The 27195-nt window shown below is 40.9% G+C and overlaps 1 protein-coding gene and 1 non-coding gene across 2 annotated transcripts; both read left to right on the forward strand.

Moving 5' to 3' along the window:
* The first annotated feature begins 1521 nt into the window (after positions 1-1521).
* On the forward strand, positions 1522-1615 carry MIR632 (microRNA mir-632). Its single transcript, NR_032657.1, has one exon. It is a non-coding gene; the product is annotated as a microRNA mir-632 (primary transcript).
* Positions 1522-23323, forward strand: ZNF207 (zinc finger protein 207). Its single transcript, NM_001244630.1, is given in 11 exon segments — positions 1522-1738; positions 3169-3295; positions 10403-10541; positions 12926-13093; positions 13220-13295; positions 13747-13794; positions 15205-15275; positions 17725-17882; positions 20136-20378; positions 21665-21824; positions 21968-23323. Coding segments are annotated over 11 exon segments (1392 nt in total). The 5' UTR covers positions 1522-1697; the 3' UTR covers positions 22129-23323.
* The last annotated feature ends 3872 nt before the right edge of the window (positions 23324-27195 follow it).

Consider the following 27195-nt stretch of genomic DNA (forward strand, 5'->3'; position numbering starts at 1 on the left):
GGGAGGCTGAGGCAGGAGAATGGCGGGAACCCGGGAGGCGGAGCTTTCAGTGAGCTGAGATCCGGCCACAGCACTCCAGCCTGGGCGACAGAGTGAGACTCAGTCTCAAAAAAAAAAAAAAAAAGAACTCCTCTGTGCCTTCTCAGAGACTTCAGCCTGAAATCCAACTTCTGACAATGTTTCTAGGGTTTGCCAGAATCCGCCTTTGCTAGCCTCCCTAGGATTATCTCTTGTGACCAGCACCTTCACTGACAGCTCCAGTATTTTTTTTTTTTTTTTTTTTTTTTGAGATGGAGTCTCGCTCTGTCACCCAGGCTGGAGTGCAATGCCGAGATCTCGGCTCACTGCAAGCTTCACCTCCCAGGTTCAAGTGATTCTCCTGCCTCATTCTCCAGAGTAGCCGAGGTTACAGGCGCCTGCCACTACGGCTGGCTAATTTTTGTATTTTTAGTAGACAGGGTTTCACCATGTTGGCCAGGCTGGTCTCGAACTCCTGACCTCAAGTGATCCGCCAGGCTTGGCCTCGGCCTCGGCCCCGGCCTCGGCCTCGGCCTATAGTGCTGGGATTACAGGCGTGAGCCACCGCGCCCGACTATCAGCTCCAGTCTTACCACGACTAGTGTTTTCACGTGCCCAGCCTCAAAGACTTCAACTCTTTGCTCTCTTACTGAGATACCCTTTCCTTCACCTTGCTTGCTCCCTTTGACTCTTCAAGAAACCTTTCTTGTGTCGGGTGCAGCGGCTCAAGCCTGCCGTCCAGCACTTCGGGAGGACGAGGCGGGCGGATCACTTAAGCCCAGGAGTTCGAAACCAGCCTAGCTAACACGGTGAAACCCCATTTCTACTAAAAATACAAAAATTAGCCGGGCTTGGTGGCGCGGGCCTGCAGTCCCGGAGGCTGAGGTAGGAGAATCGCTTGAACCCGGGAGACAGAGGGTGCAGTGAGTAGAGATCGCGCAGCTGCACTCCAGCCTAGGCGACAGAGCGAGACTTCGTCTTAGAAAAATAAAACAAAACAAAGAAAAACAAAACCTTTCTTGACAACCCAATGATCACTACCACTACGGCCGCCTTAGGACTCCCGCTCTCTGAGGTCCTACAGCACTTCACATTTCCCCCAACGCCGCACTGAGAGCTCTGCGTTGTGTACTCGTCTGTCACCAATCTGCGAGTTACAAAGCAGAGACTAACTTCTTTGGTTTAGCATTTAATAGGCACATAATCAACATTTACTGTTAAAACAAAATTAAAATTGGGCGCTGTCTCTATCTCTATTTGTGATCGGCCCTAACTGCACTGGCAGTCTTTCCCGTTTTTTCGTTTTCTGTTTTCCATTTGCATGTGCCTTGGCGTACCTAGGTCTCTGGCTCCTTTACAAAAGAAATCCGAAGCGCTCTGCAAGCACTGACAGCGAAAGCGAAAGACTCTCAAACGGACAAGATGTCAGCCACCTCTTCGCGCCTCTTAGTCCCACCCACTCAGGGCGGAGGTCTGCGTCCTGTGACCCTCCCTTCCTGGCTCCGCCTCCTGCCGCAGTGCCTGACGGGAGGCGGAGCGGCGAACGAGGCCGTCGGCCATTTTGTGTCTGCTTCCTGTGGGACGCGGTCGTAGCCGTTGGGTCGGGAAAGTGAGGGATTTTCGCCTCGTTTCTCCTGCTGCTTTTCTCCTCCCTTTTACTTTGTCGGTAGAACACAGTTATGGGTCGCAAGAAGAAGAAGCAGCTGAAGCCGTGGTGCTGGTATCCTTTGTCGGTTTGAAGTCGAGGTCGCGCTGGGGTGCCGGTTGGTGGGGCCTGGGACTGGGAGGCCTGGGTTTGGCCTATGGCGTGGAGCGTTTGTATTTAAGCGTCGGCGTGGGTGGCCTGGTGGCTGGGATTGGACTTGGGAAGGCTTCTAGGAAAATGGTATTCCGAGGTCGAGAGGATCTTGCAGTTGTGGATCGTGTGACTGACTCAGGTGGATCTTGTTTGGTGCGAATTTTGGACTCTGGGAGGCGGCCTGGACCCCTCCGCCAAGGACAGTGTCCCCTAGGGACTATTCAGCCACATTCCGTTGTTTTGGTGACGATTCAACAAAGGGACTTTTCTTCGAGTGCGATAGGCTTATTAATTCCATGGAGGGTTGGGGAAGAGCTTCCCAGTCTGTCACCCACTTTTTCTGTTTTTATGTACTTTATGGGTGCTTTGTGTTTTTTCGAATTGGCGGTTTAGTAAAGGCCAAAGTTAGTCAACCCTGGTTTCGAACCTTTTTTATTTTTTTCTTCTTGGGGCTGGAGGAGAACTAGCTTCCGTGTCTCACCCAGGGGCGCCTTAATCTGCAGGAAGCGTTCTCACAGGGTGGAGTTTCTGTTACCCAACTTTGTAGGACTAAAAAATGACTATCTTATTAGAAAGGAAAACTCTTACTACAGTGTGGTATTATTTAATACTTTTTCCGGAATCGTTAATATTCTTTACATTAAAATTGATTTTGTTTAGTTTTGTACGTAAAGGCGGCTTGTTACAGTACTGCATTTATTTATGTAACAGCTTTAAAAATAGCTTAAATACGGTTACGAATTCTGTAAAGTGATTTTAGGAAAATCTGAGTAGTGAGGTAAGAATTCTGTTTTATTGATTTTATTGATATGTGAATTTAAATACATTGCTTGGCAACAAATTCATTCGGAATTGGAAACAGTTTTGTGGATTGTTCATTCGAAATTATGTGATTATTGTTCACCATGTAATCTTAGATTCTAAATATTGCTAAATTCCTAATCCAGTTATGGCTATCGTCTACGTATCTAGTGAAGTAATTGTCTAGACAGAACCTTGGGGATTTCTTAACTGAACTCCTTCCTGTCCTCAGTGTGCATTTGTAAATGTTGAAATATTTGTAACAAAAGTTTCACAGACATCTCTGTTGAACATAGGAATTTGACAAAGTATATTGCTGATGACTGATGTGTTTTTTGAGGTAGTGAAGAGAGATAGGCTTCTAGGAAATTGAAAATATTGAAATTACATGGCATGTGCAGTCCTTAATTGTGTAATAAATATCAAAAGCAGGGTTTCTGTACAGTACTATTTTGGTTTTAGCTGTTCCTATATTGTAGTGTTATCCGTGTGTTTTTATTACAGGCAGTGTCATCATTATGCTGTTTTTGTGCCTTAACAGTATTGATCAGGTATTGTAATAGAGATTTTGATGATGAGAAGATCCTTATACAGCACCAAAAAGCAAAGCATTTTAAATGCCATATATGTCACAAGAAATTGTATACAGGACCTGGCTTAGCTATTCATTGCATGCAGGTAAGGATTTTTCTTCTGTATTTATTGTCCGCTTGTGATTTGGAAACAACTTGAAAGAATAATCTTTTTTATTTTTTTGAGTTTCAGTCTTGTCGCCCAGGCTGGAGTGCAGTGATGCAATCTCGGCTCACTGCAACCTCCGCCTCCCCAGTTAAAGTGATTCTTCTGCCTCAGCCTCCCGAGTAGCTGGGACTACAGGCGCCCGCCACCATGCCTGGCTAATTTTTTGTATTTTTAGTACAGACTGGGGTTTCACCATGTTGACCAGGCTGGTCTTGAACTCCTGACCTCAGGTGATCTACCCACCTGGGCCTCCTGGAGTGCTGGGATTACAGGCATGAGCCACCGTGCCTGGCTGAAAGAATAATCATTTATTTCTCTGACAACTGTAATTTTTTTGTTGTTGTTGTTCATTTACTTACTGCAAAAGATAAGATAGCTAGTCAGCCTTAAAAAAAAAAATTGTTCGATAGCCATCAAGACAATAAACAAAACTGGCTTTTTATGTTTAAAGAGAGTTTATATTTGTATTTAGTTTGATAGTACCTTACTAGAGTAGATTGGTAACAGATTGAAATCACAAAATATTTCCTGAGTTCTTGGAGCAGAGAACAAGGATCAGCGATTTAGATTTTGTAGGTGGTCTGGCCATAAGGATTAATACTTAATTAGCTGTCATTACTCACTGCCATTGAAGGATTTGTTATTATCTGTAGCTTGGGGCCAGGCTAATTTCAGCAACTTATTTATTGGAATGGCAGCGTTGTATTCTTTGCTTCTAAGAGACGGCCTTGCTTTGTGGCCCAGGCTGGATTGCAGTGACATGGTTATGGCTCACTGGAGCCTCAAACTCCTGGGTTCTAGCCATCTTCCTGCCTCGTTCTCCCACAGCCCTGGGATTATAGGCATGAGCCATTGTGCCAGCCGAGAATTGTATTTCATTTGATAATTTCTAGGTTTCAACCAGGCACGGTGGCTCATGCCTGTAATCCCAGCACTTTCGGAGGCCGAGGTGGGCGTATCACAAGGTCAGGAGTTCAAGACCAACCTGACCAACATGATGAATACAAAAATTAGCCGGGTGTGGTGGGGTGTGCCTGTAATCCCAGCTACTGGGGAGTCTGAGGCAGGAGAATCATTTGAACCCTGGAGGTGGAGGTTGCAGTGAGCCGAGATGGCGCCACTGCATTCCAGCCTGGGCGACAGGGTGAGACTCCATCCCCAAAATAATAATAGTAATAGTAACAATAATTTCTAGGTTTCTTAAGTTCTTTTAGAAAATAGAGCATTGTAACTTACAGTTTTTAAGATCTAGTAAGTACCTTCATGTCTCATTCAACGTTATTCTACTTTTGCTTAGTCCTAGAGCCGTCTGTACTTTTGCTAAATTATACCTTAGAGAAATATGAGAAGATCAAATACCCATCCTACTGTTGGTGGGAGGTAGAGAGACATGGTTTCTCTGGGTTTAAAGATAAATTGATATAGATCCTTTTCACTCCATATACTTTAACAACAATTTAATACTCACTTTAAAATGTTGACCAGGTGCGGTGGCTCACGCCTGTAATACCAGCACTTTGGGAGGCTGAGGCGGATGGATCACCTGAGGTCAGGAGTTTGAGACCAACCTGGCCAACATGGTGAAACCCCATCTCTACTAAAAATAGAAAAAATTAGCTGGGCGTGGTGGCGGGCGCCTGTAGTCCTGGCTACCCAGGGGGCTGAAACAGGAGAATCACTTGAACCTGGAAAGTGGAGGTTGCAGTGAGCTGAGTTTGTGCCACTGCACTCCTCCAGCCTGGGTGACAGAGACTCCGTCTCAAAAAAAAAAAAAAAATATGTTAGAGAACCTACTACATGTTAGACCCACAGCTGTTCACTGTTGCGGCCACTAGTTACATGTGGCTATTTTAAATTCTATGAATAGCTAAATGTTCAGTGTCTCTGTCACGTAGCTAACTATTATATTGGATAATGTGGATAAGAACATTTTCTTTTGATTGATTGACAGGGTCTCACCCTGTTGCCCAGGCTGGAGTGCAGATCATAGCTCACTGCAGCTTTGAACTCCCTTACTCAAATGATCCTTCCACCTCAGCCTCCTGAGTACCTGGGACCACAGGTGTGTGCCACCATACCCGGCTATTTTTAAAATTTTAGTTTATAGAGACAGGGTCTCACTATGTTGCCTAGGCTGTTCTCCAACTCCTGGGATCAAGCGATTCTCCCACCTCAGCCTCCCAAAGTGGTGGAATTACAGTTGTGAGCCACTGTACCTGGCTGTTTTCTTTAATTCTGAATGAAATGGGGGTTTAAATAGAGATGTATGCTCTGTCACTCTGTCTCAAAAAAAATAAGTAAATAGAGTTTTGCTCTGTCTTGGGCTCACTGCAACCTCCGCCTCCTGGGATTAAGTGATTCTCGTGCATCAGCCTCCTGAGTAGCTAGAATTACAGGCGTGTACCACTGTGCCTGTCTGAGTTTTGTAGTTCTAGTAGAGATGGGGTTTTGCCACGTTGGCCAGGCTGGTCTTGAACTCCTGGCTTCACGTGATCCTGTCTCAGCCTCCCAGAGTGCTGGGATTACAGATATAAGTCACTGCAGCTGGCCTCCGTTAGACTTTTTTTTTTTTTTTTTTTTTGAGATGGAGTCTCTTTTGCCCAGGCTGGAGTGCAGTGGCGCGATCTTGGCTCACTGCAACCTCTGCTCCCCGGGTTCAAGTGATTCTCCTGCCTCAGCCTCCCGAGTAGCTGGGATTACAGGTGCCTACCATTGTGCCTGGCTAATTTTTTTGTATTTTTAGTAGAGATGGGGTTTCAGCATCTTGGCCAGGCTGGTCTTGAACTCCTGACCTGATCCACCTTCCTTGGCCTCCCAAAGTGCTGGGATCACAGGCATGAGCCACAGCGTCCAGCATGTAAGACTTTTTTAAAAGGATTTTTCTGGCTGCAGGGTTGAAAGTAGAGTGCAAAGTACAGTGAGACCAGTTTAGAAGACTTGGAATATTACAGACAAGAGGAGATGGTAACAGAGACCAGAGTTTGATAGGTTAGATATGGGATATAAGAAAAACTGGAGTTAAGGGTGATCTCAAGATGGTCTGGCTAGGTGCGGTGGCTCACGCCTGTAATCAGCACTTTGAGAGGCCGAGTTGGACTAATCACTTGATCCTAATAGTTCGAGACTAGCCTGGACAATGTAATGAGACCCTATCTGTACAAAAAATGCAAAGTTGGGCATGGTGGCATGTGCCTGTGTCCCAGCTACTGAGGAGGCTGAGGCAGGAAGGATCGCTTGGGCTAGGGAGGACAAGACTGCAATGAGCCGTGATAGCACTACTCGGCTTCAACTTGGGCTACAAGAGTGAGACCCTGTCTCAAAAATGTTTTATCTGAGCAGTGTGAAAAATGAGTTAGCATATATCGAAATGTGAAAAGCTACAGGAATAATAGACTTAAGAATGAGAATAAGGGAGGCCTGTGTTAATTTTGAGTGTAGGTATGTTTGAGGTCTATTAAATATTCAGATGGAAAGGTTACCTAAGCAGTTTGATGTACAGGTCAGGAATTCACAGAAGTTAAAACAGGAGATAGAAATGTGGAAGCATATAATGTACGGGTGGCTAGTTTAAGCCATGCTACTAGATTTCCTTTCTAGGGAATCTAATGTGGATGGAAATTAGGTGCTCTCTGCTCTTGGCCACTTCCAACATTTGAAGGTCAGGAGATTAAAAGGAATCATCCAAGGAGATTGAAAGGTAGGAAAGCCAAGAATAGTGCCCTGGAAGTCAATGATGTGTTTCAAGGAGTGACTTATTTAACTGAGTCAAATGCTGGTGGTTGGTTCAGTAAGAGGACTGAGACTGGCTTAATAAGGTCATTGGTGACTTGACAAAGAGTCATTGCTAAGAGTGGTGAGGGTGAAGTGTGATTACAGTGCTTTGAAGAGACAAAGGGAGAGGAAGCGGAGGCACTCTTAGGGAGTTGTCCTATATGAAGAGCAGAGAAGTGGTGTGGAAGCTGCAAGGAGGTTAGTTGAGAAACTGTTAGTAACATTATTAATTGTCTGAGTGCCTTTATTTAGTCCTATATTTTCACAGCAACCTGTGAGATAGGCCTGGCAGTTAAATCATACCAGTTTTATAGATGATAAACCCTAAGACATGATTAGTAAGTTAGGTGGTTACCTGCAGTTTCTCATCAATGCTTGCCTCCTGTCTTTTCAACCAAGACCCTATGACTTTGCTTGACAAGGTCCCAAGAAATCTAATTCTGGCTGTACCATAATAGATAACACCTTTAAATTAGTAAATTGTTGCCCTCAGAAATGTAGTGAAGATTAGTGTGTATGTGAATGTAATTGTTTATAGAATGCCTGTTGCGTCATCTCTTTAAGAATAGCAAAATATTCCAAAAATCCTTAGGAAACAGGGCAATTAAGTCACTTGTTGAGCCGCTTTATCCATAAATATTTTAATTGCTATATAAGGAATAGCTTTTAACAATCAGATATTAGCCGGGCGCGGTGGCTCAAGCCTGTAATCCCAGCACTTTGGGAGGCCGAGACGGGCGGATCACGAGGTCACAAGATCAAGACCATCCTGGCTAACACGGTGAAACCCCGTCTCTACTAAAAAATACAAAAAACTAGCCGGGCGAGGTGGCGGGTGCCTGTAGTCCCAGCTACTCGGGAGGCTGAGGCAGGAGAATGGCGTGAACCCGAGAGGCGGAGCTTGCAGTGAGCTGAGATCCGGCCGCTGCACTCCAGCCCGGGCGACAGAGCGACACTCCGTCTCAAAAAACAAAACAAAACAAAAAGATATTAAGATAATTTCTGAGTTTGGTTTGCATGCCCCAGTTTCAAATCTTTAAGTGAGATACATTGCTAAGAAGAAAATACTTACCTTTTTGTAGTTACTTTTCTGTTCATACATGAAAATGTTTTATGAGGAAAGAAAAAATGAATGTTATTTGGGCGAGTATATCTAAGTCATTAGCCTACATCAGGGCTTCTCAAACTTGAGCATGCATTAGCATTTCCAGAAAGACTTGATAGTCTAGACAAAATACTTTGACGTCTACTTCAGCAAAATGGCTTGCTGAAGAAACCAAGACTGGGAGGGATATTGGCAAAAGTTGTCCAGATCTGAAGATTAGAAACATTTATGTGTAATCCCAGCGCTTTGGGAGGCTGAGACGGGCGGATCACGAGGTCAGGAGATCGAGACCATCCTGGCTAACACGGTGAAACCCCGTCTCTACTAAAAAATACAAAAAACTAGCCGGGCGAGGTGGCGGGCGCCTATAGTCCCAGCTACTCGGGAGGCTGAGGCAGGAGAATGGCGTGAACCCGGGAGGCGGAGCTTGCAGTGAGCTGAGATCCGGCCACTGCACTCCAGCCTGGGTGACAGAGCGAGACTCTGTCTCAAAAAAAAAAAAAAAAGAAACATTTATGTAGCAAAACAATATAGTGAGAAAAAAAAATCCCAGATTTTCAGTGTGTTGCAGGAAACATGTTGAAGTGCCTCAGGGCCGGGCATGGTGACTCACCGCTGTAACCCCAGCACTTTAGGACACTGAGGCGGGTGCATCCGTTGAGTTCAGGAGTTTGAGACCAGTGTGAGGAATGTAACAAAACCCCATCGCCACAGAAAATACAACACTTAGCCAGGCATGGCAGCGCACACACCTGTAGTCCCAGTTACTTGGGAGGCTCAGGTGGGAGGATGGCTTGAGCTTGAGAGGCAGAGGTTGCAGTGAGCTGAGATAATGTCACTGTACTCCTGCCTGGGCGGCAGAGTGAGACCCTGTCTTAAAAAAAAAAGTAAAATGCCTCACGTAACTCATTAGTTGCAAGTCATACTGATTGTAAATGTAACTTTTCTAGTTTGTAACCAGAGGCTTGTCTCAAGATCTGTACTTAGAAAATTTGCTATTGTAATTATTATTATTATTATTTTTGAGACAGAATCTCGCTCTCTTGCCCAGGCTACGGTGCCATGGTGCAGTCTCAGCTCACTGCAACCTCTGCCTCCCATGTTCAAGCGATTCTCCTGCCTCAGCCTCCTGAGTAGCTGGAATTACAGGTGCATGCCACCATGCCAGGCTAAGTTTTGTATTTTTTAGTAGAGACAGGGTTTCACCATGTTGGTCAGGCTGGTCTCAAACTCCTGACCTCGTGATCCGCCTGCCTTGGCCTCCCAAAGTGCTGGGATTGCAGGCGTGAGCCACCGCGCCCAGCTTTTTATTTTTTTATTTTTATTTTTGGAGACAGTCTCGCTGTTTCAGCCCAGGCTGGAACGCTCACTGCAACCTCTGCCTCCCGTGTTCAAGTTATTCTCATGCCTCAGCCTGTCCAGTGGTTGGGATTACTGGTGTGCACCGCCACGCCTAGCTTTTTTTTATTTTTATTTTTGAGGGACTCTTCCCTCTGTCGTGCAGACTGGATTGCAGTGTTGCGATCTCAGCTCACTTCAAGCGATTCTCCCTCTTCAGCCTCCTGAATGGCTGGTATTACAGGCACCCCCCACCACGCCCAGCTAATTTTTGTATTTTTGGTAGGAACAGGGTTTTGCCATGTTGACCAGGCTGGCCTCAAACTCCTGACTCAGGTGAACCACCTATCTCGGCCTCCCCAGTGCTGGGATTACAGGTGTGAGCCACCTCACCTGGCTATATTGTAATTCTAATATGAGGCTGTTTCCTAATCTTTTCTTAATTCACATGTGAAACATCCCTGATTTGGATAGGACTACTAGTTACTGCTAATAATTGAAGTAATCAAGATTATATGATAAACTTGAAAGAATGTTTATTGAATGTTTACTGTGTGTTAGACGTCTGGCCAAGTATTTTTTATATATAGTATTTAATCCTAAAAACAACTCTACAAGTTAGCTACTATATAGATGAAGTAAACAGGCTTAGAGGTCCACCGACATGCTTGATATCAGTCACAGAGCTAGTGAATGGCAAAACTGGGAATTGACCCTACATGGCCTCACCATAGAACATTTATTCTTTAACATTATACTAAGTAGTCTTTGATTAATTCATAATTATTCTTAAAAAAAGACTTTTATCTAATGGAAATTGTTGTTGTTAGGTACATAAAGAAACAATAGATGCCGTACCAAATGCAATACCTGGAAGAACAGACATAGAATTGGAAATATACGGTATGGAAGGTATTCCAGAAAAAGACATGGATGAAAGACGACGACTTCTTGAGCAGAAAACACAAGGTAAATATTGGGATAACTTTTCTTTTGTTTTTTTTTTTTTTTTGAGAACAGAGGCTTACTCTGTCCAGCCAAGGCTGGAGTACAGTGGTGTGATCTCGGCTCTCTGCATCTTCTGCCTTCGGGGTTTAAGTGATTCTTTTTTTTTTTTTTTTTTGACGTGGAGTCTTGCTTTGTTGCCAGGCTGTAGTGCAGTGGCATGATCTCGGCTCACTGCACTGCAACCTGTGCCTCCCAGGTTCAGGTGATAATCTTGCCTCGGCCTCCTGAGTAGCTGGGGAATACAGGCATGCACCACCACGCCTGGCTAATTTTTGTGGTTTTAGTAGCTAATTTTTGTGGTTTTACCATGTTGGCCAGGCTGATCTTGAACTCCAGACCTTAAGTGGTGATCTGCCCGCTTTGGCCTCCCAAAGTGCTGGGATTACAGGCGCAAGCCACCGTGCCCAGCCTTAAGTGATTATTGTGCCTCAGCCACCTGAGTAGCTGGGATTACAGGTTTGTGCCACCACACCCAGCTGATTTTTGTTTGCTTTTGTTTTTGAGACAGAGTCTCTGTTGCCCAGGCTGGAGTGCAGTGGTATGATCTCGGCTCACCACAACCTCCGCTTCCCAGGTTCAAGCGATTCACCTGCCCCAGCCTCTGGAGTAGCTGGCATTAGAGGTGCGCACAACCACACCTGGCTAATTTTTGTATTTTTAGTAGAGAGGGGTTTCACCATGTTGGTCAGGCTGGTCTCGAACTCCTGACCTCGTGATCTGCTCCTTACCTAGTGATCTACCCGCCTCGGCCTCCCAAAGTGCTGGGATTACAGGCGTGAGCCACCTTGCCCGGCTTGTATTTTTTTTTTTTTTTTAAATTTATTTATTTATTTTGAGACAGAGTCTAGCTGTTGGCCAGGCTGGAGTACAGTGACATGATTTCAGTTCACTGCAACCTCAGCTTCACAGGCTGAAGTGATTCTCGTGCCTCAGCTGCTCAGCTGGGATTTCAGGCGTGTACCACTATTCCCAGCTTTTTTTTTTTTTTTTTCTCCTGTGTTTTCAGTAGAGACAGTGTTTCACCATGTTGCCTAGGCTGTTCTCAAACTCTTGGCCTCAAGTGATCCACCTGCCTCAGCTTCCCAAAGTGCTGGGATTACAGACCTGAGTCACCACACTTGGCCTAGTTTTTTTTTATATTTTTTAGTAGAAACGGCGTTTCACCATGTTGGTCAGATTGGTCTTAAACTCCTGACCTCAAGCAGTCTACCTGCCAAGGCCTCCCAAAGTGCTGGGATTACAGGTGTGAGCCACCATCTCTCTTTCCTTGTAATAATATTCTTTTTTCAGCCTCACTGAAGCCCATAGTTACTATTTTCAATTATAAATGTAATGGTAGGTTAGTTGCAGTGGCTCACACCTGTCATCCCAGCACTATGGGCAGGCGGTGCAGGAAGACTGCTTGAGCCTAGAAATTGGGAGACCAACCTGGGCAATAGAAAGTGACATGCTGTCTTTACAAAAAAATATAAAAATTAGCTGGGCGTGGTGGCACATGCCTGTAGTCTCAGCTGAGGTGGGAGTATGTCTTGAGCCCTGGGGGTTGAGGCTTCAGTGAGCTGTGAATTCTCCGCTGTGAATTCTCCACTGCAGCCGGGGTAACAGAGTGAGATCCTATCTAGATAAATTAATTGATTAGTCACTTAATAGATAAGATAGATAAAATTGAATGGTAGATCTATCTATTTGGAATTTTAAATTTGAGCTCTGTTTTTGAAGACATGTACTTGATTGGTATATATGCAGTACCATTTGGATCATTCCATTTTCTTATATTATTGTTCATAATTGAATTCCAAATAGAATTAACAAGTGTTAAGGCATATGAAAATGAAGGACCCCCTATAATTTCGGTGCTTTAGGTGGCTGAGGCAGTAGGATCAATTGAGGCCAAAAGTTCGAGACCTCATCTTTACCAAAAATAATAATAATATAATAATTTTTTTAAAAGGCCTGGTGTTGTGGCATTTGCCTGCAGTCCCAGCTACTTGGGAGACTGAGGCGGGAGCATCACTTCAGCCCAGGAGTTTGAGAGTGCAGTGAGCTGCAGTTGTGCCATTGCTTTCCAGCCTGCGTCACAGAGCAAGACCCTACTAAACATTTAAAAGAAAAAATACTGATTTAGGATAATCATTTTACCTTTTATGGGACAGGGAAAGAACGTTAACCTTGTTTAATATAGGGTGAAAACACATTTGAAGAACATAGAGCAATATTGAATTTTGGGGGAAGAAAAATCTCATGAACTAATTTTACCAATATAAGTATTTTTAAATATTGAATGTTGTAAGTAAACTTTCTTAGTTTTTACTCCATGGAAATAATTAAGATTTTTTTTGTAACAGAAAGTCAAAAAAAGAAACAACAAGATGATTCTGATGAATATGATGATGATGACTCTGCAGCCTCAACTTCATTTCAGCCACAGCCTGTTCAACCTCAACAAGGTTATATTCCCCCAATGGCACAGCCAGGACTGCCACCAGTACCAGGAGCACCAGGAATGCCTCCAGGTAGCATATAGGATTGCTTAAAATCTTACATTTTTAGGGCATTATTTATATTGTATCGAAGTATTACTTTCTTCCCCCTGACTCTTTAATATTTGTTATTATTTTGATTGAAATTCTTGCTTGTAGGCATACCTCCATTAATGCCAGGTGTTCCTCCTCTGATGCCAGGAATGCCACCAGTTATGCCAGGCATGCCACCTGGGTAAGAAAATTTTTTTATTTATCTTGTAGGCTTGTGCCTAGTAATCTTTTTCAATTTGGATGTTATATGAATGAAATGTTAGTTTTCATTTTTTGCTTTAGAAGAAGGTATGGGCTATATAAATCTTGTCTAATAAAGGGATCAACCAATAAATTTAAGGAGTATAAATTTGCCTCTGAATAATAGATTTTTGGGTTTTAGGGTATATGTAAGCAACCATCTACTTCAATTGCATTTACTGTGATTAAAGTAGTTGGTTATTTATAGACAAGAAGCAGACAAACTCTGTAAATGATTTATTTGTCAAAGCATCAAAACTAAAATGAGTATGAGGTGCTTGTGCCCATCACTTTTACTTAAATATTGTTGGATGTGAGAGGTATACAATACACTTTCCCACTGTATTTTGAAAATCACAGTTAGATTTTGATTTTGTCATACATTTTCACAGATTGCATCATCAGAGAAAATACACCCAGTCATTTTGCGGTGAAAACATGTAAGCATCTCATTCATAATGTAATTCAGGAGGTATAATGATACTGTCATTTTTTTTATGTGTGTGTTTAATGGTATCTATTCAGTTGACTTCAGAAATTTTCTAACCTTCCTCACTAAAACTTGAAAGCTAATTAACACAGGTCTCTTAAAGAAGGAAAATAAAACATCTTTTAGGAAATAGTAATAGACCCATATAAACATACTTCAAACGTGCAGTGATTTTTCTCCAAACTATTAAAAGTAATGGGACCTGATAATAAGGGTTAGTATTTAAGAAAGACTATATTCTGTGAAATGTACTTTATTATCATAGGATGTAATGGAATTTTCTAATCTATCAATAGAAGTTAATCTTCTGATAAAAATTTTAAATCAAGAATTGAATTTGCCCACAAAAAATTTAAAAATTTTGAAGAAAATTGACCAATTTGTCGTTTTTTAAGTGAATTGGACACTGATATTTGAAGGTGAGCTCTTTTAGGGGAAAAAAATGAATGGGTTGTGTTTTTAAGTCATGGTTTAGTGTTAGGTAGTTATTGTAAATATTAGGCCATCTGATTTTACTTTTGAGTGTCTTTAATTTTGGTGGTAGCATTTCCTTCCTCTAAAAATGTGTGTGTGTGTGTGTGTGTGTGTGTGTGTGTGTGTGTGTGTGTATGTATTTGAGACAGGGTGTCTTACTCTGTCGCCCAGGCTACAGTGCAGTGGTGCAGTCACAGCTTACTGCAACCTTGACTTCCTGGGCTCAGGTGATCCTCCCACCTCAGCCCCCTGAGTATCTGGGACTACAGGCACACAGTACTGCACCCAGCTAATGTTTGAAATTTTTTTTTAAAAGATACTTTTTTAAAAAAGATATGGTCTCACTTTTTGTCCAGCCTAGGTTCAAGCAGTCCTTGAGCGTTGGCCTCTCAAAAGTTCTGGGATTGCAGGCGTGAGCTGCTGCACCTAGCCAAACAAAAAAATCTCATTTCAAAGGGTACATTCATTCAATCTTTTCCTTTTCAAAATCTGACACAACTCTAAAATAGAGATTTCTTCTTTTTATTTAATACTCTGTGTGGATATTTTACAAGTGGAAAAAGTGGTAATTTTGCTTTCCATTATTACACGTATTTTAGATGAGGTCTCATATATATTGAGAGTATATTTGTTCTCAATGACTTTAAATGTTTTGTCAACATTTTTTTTTTCTTTTATTGGTAAACCAAAGAGTTTGCTGGGTTTTAAAAAATTTATTTTGATAGGATTGTTACAGTGTGTTGTGTGTTCTTTCAGCTTGATTCATAACAATATTAGAGGTCAGATTCAAGTCTATCTAGTGTTGTTTCAGGCTTTAGCCAGAATATTTTTTAATGGTTTATGCTGTTCATTAACTTACTGTTTCTTGAAATTTGCTTTCTAATAGAATGATGCCAATGGGTGGAATGATGCCACCTGGACCAGGAATACCACCTCTGATGCCTGGAATGCCACCAGGTATGATATGTTAGACAATTTCCTTTTAATATGATGTACAGGCTTTAATTCTAAGTTTTTTTAGACATCTGTGGGCATTGGTATAATGAAATTTAAAAATTTTCGTAAGTTGCAAGTTCCTGTGAGAAGTGTTATATGGGCCCTATTTACAAAAATGTATTTTAGTGGATATCTGAAGACCATGGCCCTTTCTTGAAGTTTGAAATAGATGATAGGTTTCAAAGCAGCCAAAGTGAGTCATGGCCTATGTGCTGAATCTCATGTACTTAAGAGCACTTGTATTTGTTAGGAATATTTTAGACAAGTAATAGAGAAATCCAACAAACTTTTTTTTTTTTTTTTGAGACGGAATCTCACTCTCACCCAGGCTGGAGCATGCTCTTGGTTCACTGCAACCTCTGCTTCCAGGGTTCCAGTGATTCTCTTGCCTCAGCTTCCCGAGTAGCTGGGAGTACAGGCACCCACTACCACACCTGGCTCATTTTTGTATTTTCGTAGAGACGGGGTTTCGCCATGTTGGCCAGGCTGGTCTCAAACTTCTGACCTCAGGTTATCCACCTGCCTTGGCCTCCCAAAGTGTTGGGATTACAGGTGTGAGCCACTGCGTGCGGCTCCAACAAACTGTATTAAACGGTGTAGGCATTTATTGTCTCAGTCAACAAACTGAGTGGCTCAGTGATACTTATTAACCCATGCTTTTTTGACTTTGCTAATCTTAGCTTGTTTTCCTCAGAAATGTCATTTGGTTATAAGACAGCTCAGACAAGAAGCAGTGTCAGTAGTAGTGCACTCTCCATTTTCTTTTTCTCCTTTTTTTTTTTTTTTGAAACAGGGTGTTGTTCTGATACCTGGGCTGATGTGCCGTGGCACGATCATAGCTCACTGCAGCCGGATAGCCTCCCAAAATGCTGAGATTACAGGTGTGAGTGAGCTGCAGCACTTGACCTCCCTTTTTCTTCTATTTGGAAGCAAAATAACTTTCCCAGAAGCGCCTTAGCTCCTTACATATTATGCTGTGAGGGAACCTGGGAAATTAAGTATATAGAATTTGGCCTATGAAGCAGGAAATACAGCACAAGGAAAGGGAGGGATTCAGTTGGCCAGCAAGGAGGGATTCAGTTGGCCAGCGAGGTACACCACACGAGGCTGTTTCTTTTTTTCTTTTCTTTTCTTTTCTTTTTTTTTTTTAGATGGAATCTTGCTCTGTCACCCAGGCTGGAGAGCAGTGGTGTGATCTCAGCTCACCACAACATCCGCCTCCTGGGTTCAAGCGATTCTCTCCTGCCTCAGCCTCCTGAGTAGCTGGGATTACAGGCATGTGCCACCACGCCCGGCAAATTTTTGTATTTTTAATAGAGATGGGGTTTCACTGTGTTGGTCAAGCTGGTCTCGAACTCCTGACCTCTTGATCCACCTGCGTCAGCCTCCCAAAGTGCTGGGATTATAGGCGTGACCCATCGCACCGGCCCTAGCCTGGTTTTTATGTTGGTGTGTTTGCAATCCGTAGCATATTTAGAGTGCTGAAAATAATTGATGTAAAGGGACACAGGAAAAATAAAGCATCAACAAAATACGAATAATTGCCTGGCGGCTCCATATACGTTATGTTGTGATACATATTTAGGTATTTAAAAGAATACAGAATAATAATTGATGTTCATTTGATAATATGAAGTCATTAAAAGTTTTGTCATGGCCGGGCGCGGTGGCTCAAGCCTGTAATCCCAGCACTTTGGGAGGCCAAGACGGGCGGATCATGAGGTCAGGAGATCGAGACCATCCTGGCTAACATGGTGAAACCCTGTCTCTACTAAAAAACACAAAAAACTAGCCGGGCGAGATGGCGGGCGCCTGTAGTCCCAGCTACACGGGAGGCTGAGGTAGGAGAATGGCGTGAACCTGGGAGTCAGAGCTTGCAGTGAGCTGAGATCCGGCCACTGCACTCCAGCCTTGGGCGACAGAGCGAGACTCTGTCTCAAAAAAAAAAAAAAAAAGTTTTGTCATGTTGAGGAAGTTTAAAGAATGTAGTAGTGATGTGTTTAACTTTGGAAAAGTTTTTATTGTTCATGGTATTTGATTCATAGAGTTTTTATTGTAATTTGCACTAGAGTTCAGGGAACATTTAAATATCTGTCTTGTAGATGATTGAAATAATTATTTTATATATTGCAAGAAGTTTGCTAAGTCATTAGGATCAGTAAGCATAATAGCCAGATGTTTTGTGCATGCAGCAGAGTCTAGTGTTATCTTCCACTTTGTAAAATTCTGAAGCAGTCCAAAGGAAGGGAAAATTTGAGGTAAGAATATTGCATGGGGCAAATGCCTGAGTTCCTTGGATTTAATCGAGTCATTGAGCAGTTAATTGTTCATAACTTTGTAGTATAGAAGTGTTTTTTCCTACACTAAATATTTCAGTGACTCAGTTTCCCCAAACATTTCTTCTCTGCAGGTATGCCCCCACCTGTTCCACGTCCTGGAATTCCTCCAATGACCCAAGCACAGGCTGTTTCAGCGCCAGGTATTCTTAATAGACCACCTGCACCAACAGCAACTGTACCTGCTCCGCAGCCTCCAGTTACTAAGCCTCTTTTCCCCAGTGCTGGGCAGGTAAGGTGAAAATCCTGTAAAGGAGTGCGCTTAAAGATAAAGTACAGTTGTTTACAGAAGTCTTTGAAATTCTCGTAGGTCAGTTTTTTTTTCGTTTATAATATTTTTAATATTATTTATTAAATGTACTAAAAGGTGGCTTATCCACTTCCATGTTTATACACTGATTTCCTCTACCCATAAAAGGTTAAATGGAGCCAAAATTAGTATGTTACTTTTTCATAGTTGTGAACCCTATTTATTCTTAGTTTTTTTTTTTTTTTTTTTTAAGCTAATGAAAGTTGAATATCTGGAGTGTTTAGAAGTTTTCCTTTGCTAGCTGAACTGTGAATGGAAGGACAGCAAAGTCAAAGATGAGCATTCCTAAGATGGTAGCAAATTATTTGTCAGGCTCTGCCTCTAGTATGGAACAGTGATGAGCTACAATGCCACACTTGTGCTAAAATGGCATAATTTAATGGCTTTTGACCTAGGCACACTTGTATTTCTTACTGGTCTTTTTTCAAAGCTTTTACAACTTTTTTTCCGGAGCATAAGTGAAAGATGCTTCTGTTCTATGTAGTGTGCACATAATGGTTAACACCTTTGCTTTTTTCCCTCGTTTCATTGAGAATTAAGCAGATTCAGGTTTAATTTATTCAGAATTTAGATCAGGATGTATGTTTATTCATTTTCTTTTTTAGATTATCCCTTAGATTTTTTTTTAACTGTTTTTTTCTGTTTGTGGGTGCTAAATTAAAAGCATTTTCTTTAAGTGCCTTTTATTAAGCACATTAACCTAGCTTTATGGTGGACGGGAATTTTATGTATTGAGAGATGTAAAATTTGGCAAAAATCTTTTTGTAGAGAATCATTGATACAGAATTGGATTGAAGTGTCAGTATTTATACATAATTATTCTCAGTTTCAGGTATCATTCTTGAAATAATGCAAAACACAGTAGTTTTACAAAAGCTAGTTAACTAGGTTTTATTGGTATAGAATTAAAATTTTGAGGCTCATACTTTAATCTTGTTTATTGTAAATGCATTAACTGCCTGCCTTTTAAAGTAAATGACATTTGATTGCATTAAATTTTGCATTTACAAATATGCAATCTACTAGAAAGTCTACCACATGGCTTATTTTGACCCATTTGTTTGGAGACTTTTCATTGTTTCCTTTCTTTTATGCTACAGATGGGGACACCTGTCACAAGCTCAAGTACAGCTTCATCCAATTCAGAAAGTCTGTCTGCATCTTCTAAAGCTCTGTTTCCTAGCACAGCACAAGTACGCAGGAAGTTGCAGTTTAAAATTGTTAAAATGGCTTTATAACTTAACCCTTTGGACCCTACTTAAAAAATGAATATTTTTCCAAAAATATACTGTTTACTTTTTTAAAGCAAAATTAATGCCGTATAAGTCAAATGGTATTTAAAAATTTTAATTCATGCTAAAAAAACTACCCCGAACTCTTGTGGTTCTAAAGGGTTAAAAGCATGTAAGCAGTAAATGCATTATAGTGGCCAATGGTTAGCCTGATGCATGATTAAGCTATTTTGATTTGTGCTGTTTAATGCATCACATTTAATGTAAGAAAATTTAATACATTGCTTTGGTTCTAAAGTTGGCCTAGTCTACATGTTTTAGATGTGTGGTATTATGAAAAGTAACACATTTGTTTGGTAACTTGTTACTTTAAAAGATCCTGCTAAATTAACCCTTTTGTCCTTGATAATTATCCAGCCATTGTTAATTTGGAGGGGATTATATATATAAAGAATACTACTAAAGGATGTATCTTTAATATGTCACCATTTACACTCGTTCATGTTATACTTAGTAACTGGAATTTAAACTCTCATTCTGTAGTTTTTTGGTTTTTTAGCTGTTTGATAGATTAATAACTAAACTTATTAATAGAACAGTAAAAATAGAACACATGCTATTCTATTATACTGTATTTCAGCAATCTGGAATAAATACAGAGCATTGTAAATTTAATTTTTGGTGAAGAGGTAGAATACATCTAACAAGTTAAATATAGTCTTATTTCCATTGCTGAGTTGTGGGTGTGACTTTAACCCAGCATCTTTTGATGTTTGTATGGGTTATCTTGAATTTTGTGGAGTGTTTATCACATGTTAACTTTGTTTTAATTTCATTTAAAGTTTGGTGCTTTGATGTTGATGTCTTGTTTTAAGTTAAACTGTTGTAGATATAGTTAATTTTGGGTTTTGAGGTTTTGTTGACGAAGTATTGTATTTTACAGGCTCAGGCAGCTGTCCAAGGACCTGTTGGTACAGATTTCAAACCCTTAAATAGTACCCCTGCAACAACTACAGAACCCCCAAAGCCTACATTCCCTGCTTATACACAGTCTACAGCTTCAACCACTAGTACAACAAATAGTACTGCAGCTAAACCAGCAGCTTCAATAACAAGTAAGCCTGCTACACTCACAACAACTAGTGCAACCAGTAAGTTGATCCATCCAGATGAGGATATATCCCTGGTAAGTTGTTTTTAGTTTTCTACTAGCAGCATTTAATTTAAAGCCATTATAGCAGTTTGTCCCTTTAAAAAGTGTTAATTTGTACTCAGGTGGTCTGTGATCTGGTTTAATGCTAACTAAGTGGTTTTTGCCATTCTGAATCTTAAGAAATCATAAAATACTTAAAGTGAATGGATATTGCATGTTTTGGTCTTAGGTGCTTTCTATCCCCTTCCTCCAGACTGTTTCTAAAAGAAGACAGCAAGTCAGGTTCTTAACTCTCTTAAAAATCATTTTAGTTAAACATAAGTTTGCACATGTTAATTGAAGAAACATTAAGTGTGAAGTAGAATCTGCAGATCCCTTAAGTCCCGTATAAAGGAATTAATTTTGATATAAAGTTAATGTTTAGAATGTTGATAACGGCTGGGCATGGTGGCTCACGCCTATAATTCCAGCACTTTGGGAGGCCAAGACAGGCGGATCACAAGACAGACAAATGACACATCATTAGTTTAAGACTAGCCTGGCCAACATGGTGAAACCCCATCAATACAAAAATTACCCGGGTGTGGTGGCGGGTACCTGTAATCCCAGCTACTGAGGAGGCTGAGGCAGGATAATCAGTTGAACCTGGGAGGCATAGGTTGCATTGAGCCAAGATTACCCACTGCACTCTAGCCTGGGCAACAGAACAAGACTCCATCTTGAAAAATGAAAATAGAATGTTGGCCCGGCACAGTGGCTCACACCTATAATCCCAGCACTTTGGGAGGCTGAGGCTGGTGGATCACCTGAGGGTCGGGAGTTCGAGACCAGCCTGACCAACATGTAGAAACACCATCTCTACTAAAAATACAAAATTAGCTGGGCATTGTGGCGCATGCCTGTAATCCCAGCTACTCGGGAGGCTGAGGCAGCAGAATCACTTGAACCCGGGAGGCAGAGGTTGCAGTGAGCCGAGACCTGGCCATTGCACTCAAGCCTGGGCAACGAGCAAAACTCTATCTCAAAAAAAAAAAAAAAAAAAAAAAAAATGTTAACAATACTTAATTAGTTTCTTGTTGAAGCAATTTGTAATTCCTGGAAAGTTGTTAGCCATGCTTCAAGTTTACAAATAGGTGAAGTTTTAAGGTATCTAGAGTTTAAGTAGTTGGATTGGTTTGTCTGGCAAAAGTAAACAGTTGGGATGTAAGGGTAAATTTTTGAAAATTACTCTTAACGTTGTAAGATTTTAGATGCATGCCTTTATGCTTGATGAGCCTCTACATTTGAGTATTTAGCCTTGTGCTTATTTTTATTCCCAGGAAGAGAGAAGGGCACAGTTACCTAAATATCAACGTAATCTTCCTCGGCCAGGACAGGCCCCCATCGGTAATCCACCAGTTGGACCAATTGGAGGTATGATGCCACCACAGCCAGGCATCCCACAGCAACAAGGAATGAGACCCCCAATGCCACCTCATGGTATTCCTCTTTTTATGTTTATCATATTTAGTGGATTTTCTAAGTTCATGCATAAAATATTAAATTTATCTGCAGTATACATTGCATTTAAAAGTACAATACGTAACAATCTATTTTTTGTGTTTGAAATTCTTGTTTTTTAGGTCAGTATGGTGGTCATCATCAAGGCATGCCAGGATACCTTCCTGGTGCTATGCCCCCGTATGGGCAGGGACCGCCAATGGTGCCCCCTTACCAGGGTGGGCCTCCTCGACCTCCGATGGGAATGAGACCTCCTGTAATGTCGCAAGGTGGCCGTTACTGATCTTACTTCATCCAGTCTAATAGGTTTGGAGATTAAACCTTTTCTCAACTTGTGCTGTTTATATAGCCAAGCTTCCGTCAATAAGGCTTCATTGTGACTTTAACAAACATTATCTTCCCACATACCAGGAACTATTGGACATTTATTTTACATGGGAAAAATTATTTGGAATAATAAAGCAGGAACTTTTCCTGAAGTTGCAATTTATACTGTATGGCTTCTTTTTCATGTTTCATCTAGGTTTTTAGAAGTGAAGTATAGTAAATTTGGTTCGTTAAATTGTGAAGGCGCTGGAATTACATGAACATACCACCTTAATAAAGGCAAGTTCTGTAAGCTTACATTGCTATTTGTAAAGTTTGCCTTCACAGCATTTCAGATGCTGTTGGACTTCATGTCCCCAACCTAGCTTGGTGAGGGCTGTAACTGTTTCCAAGTACTTGTACATTGGAAGTCTGAATGTGTAACAATATTTAATGTATTTAGAGTTCCTCATGTTGCAGGGTTTAAGAAATCTGACCCACCAAGGTCATGTGACTTTTCTGTACTGTTAAACTTCATTGTAATAAAACGAGAGAAAAATTTATGCCTTTTTATTCATAACCCAGCTGTGGACCACTGCCTGAAAGGTTTGTACAAATGCATGCCACAGTAGATGTCCACATAATAAAATTTATAGTTACCAATGCAGTTTTGATATATCATTGGATTCTGTCTTTTGAGTTGTAGGTTATTTCTTAGCTGCATGTTTTAAACTGAATATACATAGAGTTGTATGTTAATGTTTCAGTTAAGAGAAAAACTTAGATACATGAGTCATTACCTAATGGGTATGAAATCTTTATAATCACCTTTCCACCCTCTTTGGTGTCAGTACACATCACGTGTCATAGATACTTAAAATGTAAATGCTAACACTTTTCCTGCTGAGATGTTTAGAGCCTAGTGCCAGACCCATTCATTTCCTTTTGATTATTTTTGAGACTTCAGTACTGCATGGACCTCAGAAGCTTTTCAGGTACAAACTTCTAGAAGCTTAGGTGCATGCAGTAATAGCTTCTTGTGCTGTTAATGAGTTGTAATGTATTATTCTAAGTGTAATGCTGAGAATCTAAATGTGTCTCTGTTGGGATGGTTAACAGATGGGTTGGCAATTTTTAATTTTATTATGTTCCTGGAAGATTACATTATTCATTTGAGTACCTTCTGTTATTAAGCCTAGGTAGCCTTACTGTGCAACGTTTTATCCTTGGAAATTTTGAATGTTGTGTTCTTACAGAGAGCTTTTCTGTAGAGATGACTGCTATTCAGTATTTTGTGTTACAACCTCTTAATAGCTCTTGTGGACCTTTTTGGGATCTGTTTTTCTGATCTTTACTTTTGCAGGGTAGTTTTATGATTTTTTAGGCATCAAATAACCTGTGCAAAGTATTAATATAATGAACTCAAGTTTTTCTCATTGTAAAGTTAAGACTTCCAAGAAAATGGTAACATTTCTTTATAACTTTACTGTGAAGGTATAGATAAAAGACAGGAACTCTGAAGTTGTAACGAAAAAAGGGCTTTAACTTTGAAGGAAAATATATTGAAAAGTGATTTAGCCATCACAAAAGAGTTTGTATATATGTGACAGGTAGAAGTCATACCTTTAAGCAAAACATTGCAAGTATTATAAAGCTGAATGCTATTTTAACTCTTATTGGCTGGGTGCAGTGGCTCACGCCTGTAATCCCAGCCCTCTGGAAGGCTGAGGTGGGAGGATTGCTTGAGTCCAGGAGTTTGAGACCAGCCTGGCCAACATGGGAAAACCCCACCTGTACAAAACATTTAAAAATTAGCCAGGCACTTTAGTGTGTGTCTGTGGTCCTACCTGCTCCAGAGGCTGAGGGAGGAGGATCACTTGAGCACAGGAGGTCAAGGCTGCGGTGAGCTATGTTCACTCCAGCCTGGGCAACAGAGCGAGACTGTCAAAAAATAAATTTAAATACCTGATTATTTGGCTTCAATGATTTTATGGCTCCTGTGCTTGTGGTACCATAGTGGTACAAAAATTTTCGTAGTTTGAAAGTAAAACTACCATATTTTGCCAAGAATGTATTTCTTCCTTCTGCCAGCCACCAAGTCTCAAACCACTTTCCCCTCTGAACCTCTGCCTACCTAAATGGTTTCAAAATTAATACATGCTGCTTTGATTTGGCAGCACACTTAATATACTGCCGAAGAAAAACTCGTGTTGAAAATCTTTAAGATAAAAATGGTGAGATTAAATTTACAATGATTAAGTAAGGGATGCTCTCCCAAATTCTCAAGAATTTCATGTACAGGGTTATTGACAAACTGCAATAGGTTTAGTAGACCTGTTTCAGAAATTACGTGAAACTTTATTTGCATTTTATGCAAAGAAGGCTGATACTTTATAGCAAAGTTTTTTGCTCTCTGTATATGTCTGATGGGCAAAAATGGAAATTTTTAATATGGGATAGAATTCTAATTAAAAATTAATTGAAAGTGTTAGGCATTGGCACATAAAACTTAAGCTCATGAGTTCCTGAGTTTGTAGCTATAGGCTCAGAGGTGGTGTACCCATTTAATATATTTGAAGGGTAATTTTTGCATGCATCCAGGCATAATTAAGCTTCTAGAAAATACCTTTTATCTAAATGCTTCTGGGGTCCATAGCGTGGTTGAATCATGAGTAGAGCAAATTACATTCATATAATTGACTCTGACTCAAATTTCCTTAAGTAATAGATGAAGTTGAGTCAAAGTGGATGTGAACTGCCCTCACAGAAGACAGGTTTTGGGACTTGATAATTCAAGCTGATTGCCATAATTAAGGAAGCTGTAAGGTTAGTAGGGCTGGCAGCTTTGGCTCTACCTTACATCCACCCCTTTTAGAAAAACAAACATTTTGTCTGGCACTAGTTTCTGTTGTATAAGTTTTTATACTGTGTAACAGTAACAAGGCCACAGCAGGTGAGGATTAATTTTTGAGTGGCTGCTGGAATTATTTGATTTAAATACTTAGTATTTTAGTAGTCTCTCACACATTTGCCATTAGGTATGATTAAAATATTCCTACTGTACTCCTATTCCACTAAGTTACATTTTGAACTTAGACTCACCTTAATGAAACTTAATTGGGGAGGGGGATTCCCCAACAAAAAGAAGTACGGGCTCAGAATGGAATTGTAGTGGACAGTAGTTTTAAAAACAAAGCTGCTCCTTTTGCTTGCTTGATCATTGGGATTTTTTTTTTTTTTTTAAATTTAATGCATGTCTTTTAAATTAATTGGGAACTGTTTTTCTAAAATTAAAATTTTCTTCTTCCTATAGCCCTGCCATAGGACAGGCTGAGGCTGAGTCTCAGTGTTGCCCTGTTCAGTCTGAGGCAAGTGGGATTTATTTTATTCCTTATAGGGGCTTTCACAGCTTTATGGCTGTTGGATATTTATGTCCCCAAACTTGCAGCAAGTTTGGTGAAGGCCCCTAAATTTAATTAAACTTAGGATTTTTATACTCTTTTGGCAGAGAAGGCTCTATATTAATATTCACGTTTGACTGTGGTGTTAATAAACCTAAGTATTTCATATGCATTTCTATGTAATTTGCTTTGTGTTACATAATTAACAGCTTCAGTAAAGCTTGTGTTACTATATTGAACTTTAGTAAATTCACAAAATTGGATGTTTTTGATTTGGAGACATGAAATGTTTTATTCAAATTTTCTACTTTCACTTTTAGGAAAATCTTACTGGTTTTATTTTCTCCATAAACTATTAAATTTAACCTCAAGGATAAGTTTAATCGTTGGAAATGCCACTGGATACTGAAATCTGCATTTTTTTTTTTTTTTTAAGACGGAGTTTCACTCTTACCGCCCAGGATGGAGTGCAGTGGTGCGATCTCGGCTCACTGCAGCCTCTACCTCCCAGGTTCAAGTGATTCTCCTGCTTCAGCCTCCTGAGTAGCTGGGATTATAGGCTCCTGCCACCATATCTGGCTATTTTTTAAATATGTTTTAGTAGGGACGGGGTTTTGCCATGTTGGCCAGGCTGGTCTCAAACTCCTGACCTCAGGTGATCCACCCGTCCTCAGCCTCCCCAAGTGCTGAGAGAACAATAGGTGTGAGCCACCACACCTGGCCAAAATCTGTTTTTTTTTTTTTTTTTTTTTTTGAGACAGAGTCTCGCTCTGTCACCCAGGCTGGATTGCAGTGGCGCAATCTTGGCCTGGGTTCAAGCGATTCTCCTGTCTCAGCCTCCCGAGTAGCTGGGACTACAGGCATGTGCCACCACGCCCGGCTAATTTTTTGTATTTTTAGTAGAGACAGGGTTTCACCATGTTAGCCAGGATGGTCTCGATCTCCTAACTTTGTGATCCGCCTGCCTCAGCCTCCTAAAGTGCTGGGATTACAGGCGTGAGCCACTGCGCCTGGCCAAAGTCTGCATTCTTATTCACTAACTTATGCATTGAATGTTAAGGCTAAAAGGTCATCTGGAAATGCTTAATTTTAAATATTTTCAAGCCTCACCACATTAGAGCAAATGTTAATGTAGAGCCCTGTTAAGGTGGGAAGGTGGTGTCTTTGTGCGTGCTTTGTGTATGTGGGGATATAGACCATACAGTTGATACAACGAGAATTTGGGTGTTACAGACCTTTCAGCATGGATGGATTGCTAATTTCAGGTATCCAAACTGAAATTTGATACCTGATCATGTGGTAAAGTATAATAAACTATGGTTTTGGAGTGATTATTTTGAGGTTCATTTTCAGCCTCACTGAACAATGTTTTATGGACATGTGAAAAGTATGCACATTTGTTTCCAACTAAAATTTGCTTTTATTTGGTGAGAAAAGGTGTGTGTGTGTGTGTGTGTGTTGTAGGGAATAATTAGAGAAATGGAAGAGAGGCCAAAAACAAACCTGAATTACTTTTGTTTCTTGTGTTTGAGCCACCATTCTATCCAGATAGCAGTTTACTCTGAGCAGTAACAATGAACAGTGTAGCATTTAGCAAACCTGGAATTGTTTGTATATGGTTTTCATTCTTGGAAGCATAAAGA

Source organism: Macaca mulatta, chromosome 16 (genome assembly GCF_049350105.2).
Source record: "Macaca mulatta isolate MMU2019108-1 chromosome 16, T2T-MMU8v2.0, whole genome shotgun sequence".
NCBI lineage: Eukaryota > Metazoa > Chordata > Mammalia > Primates > Cercopithecidae > Macaca > Macaca mulatta.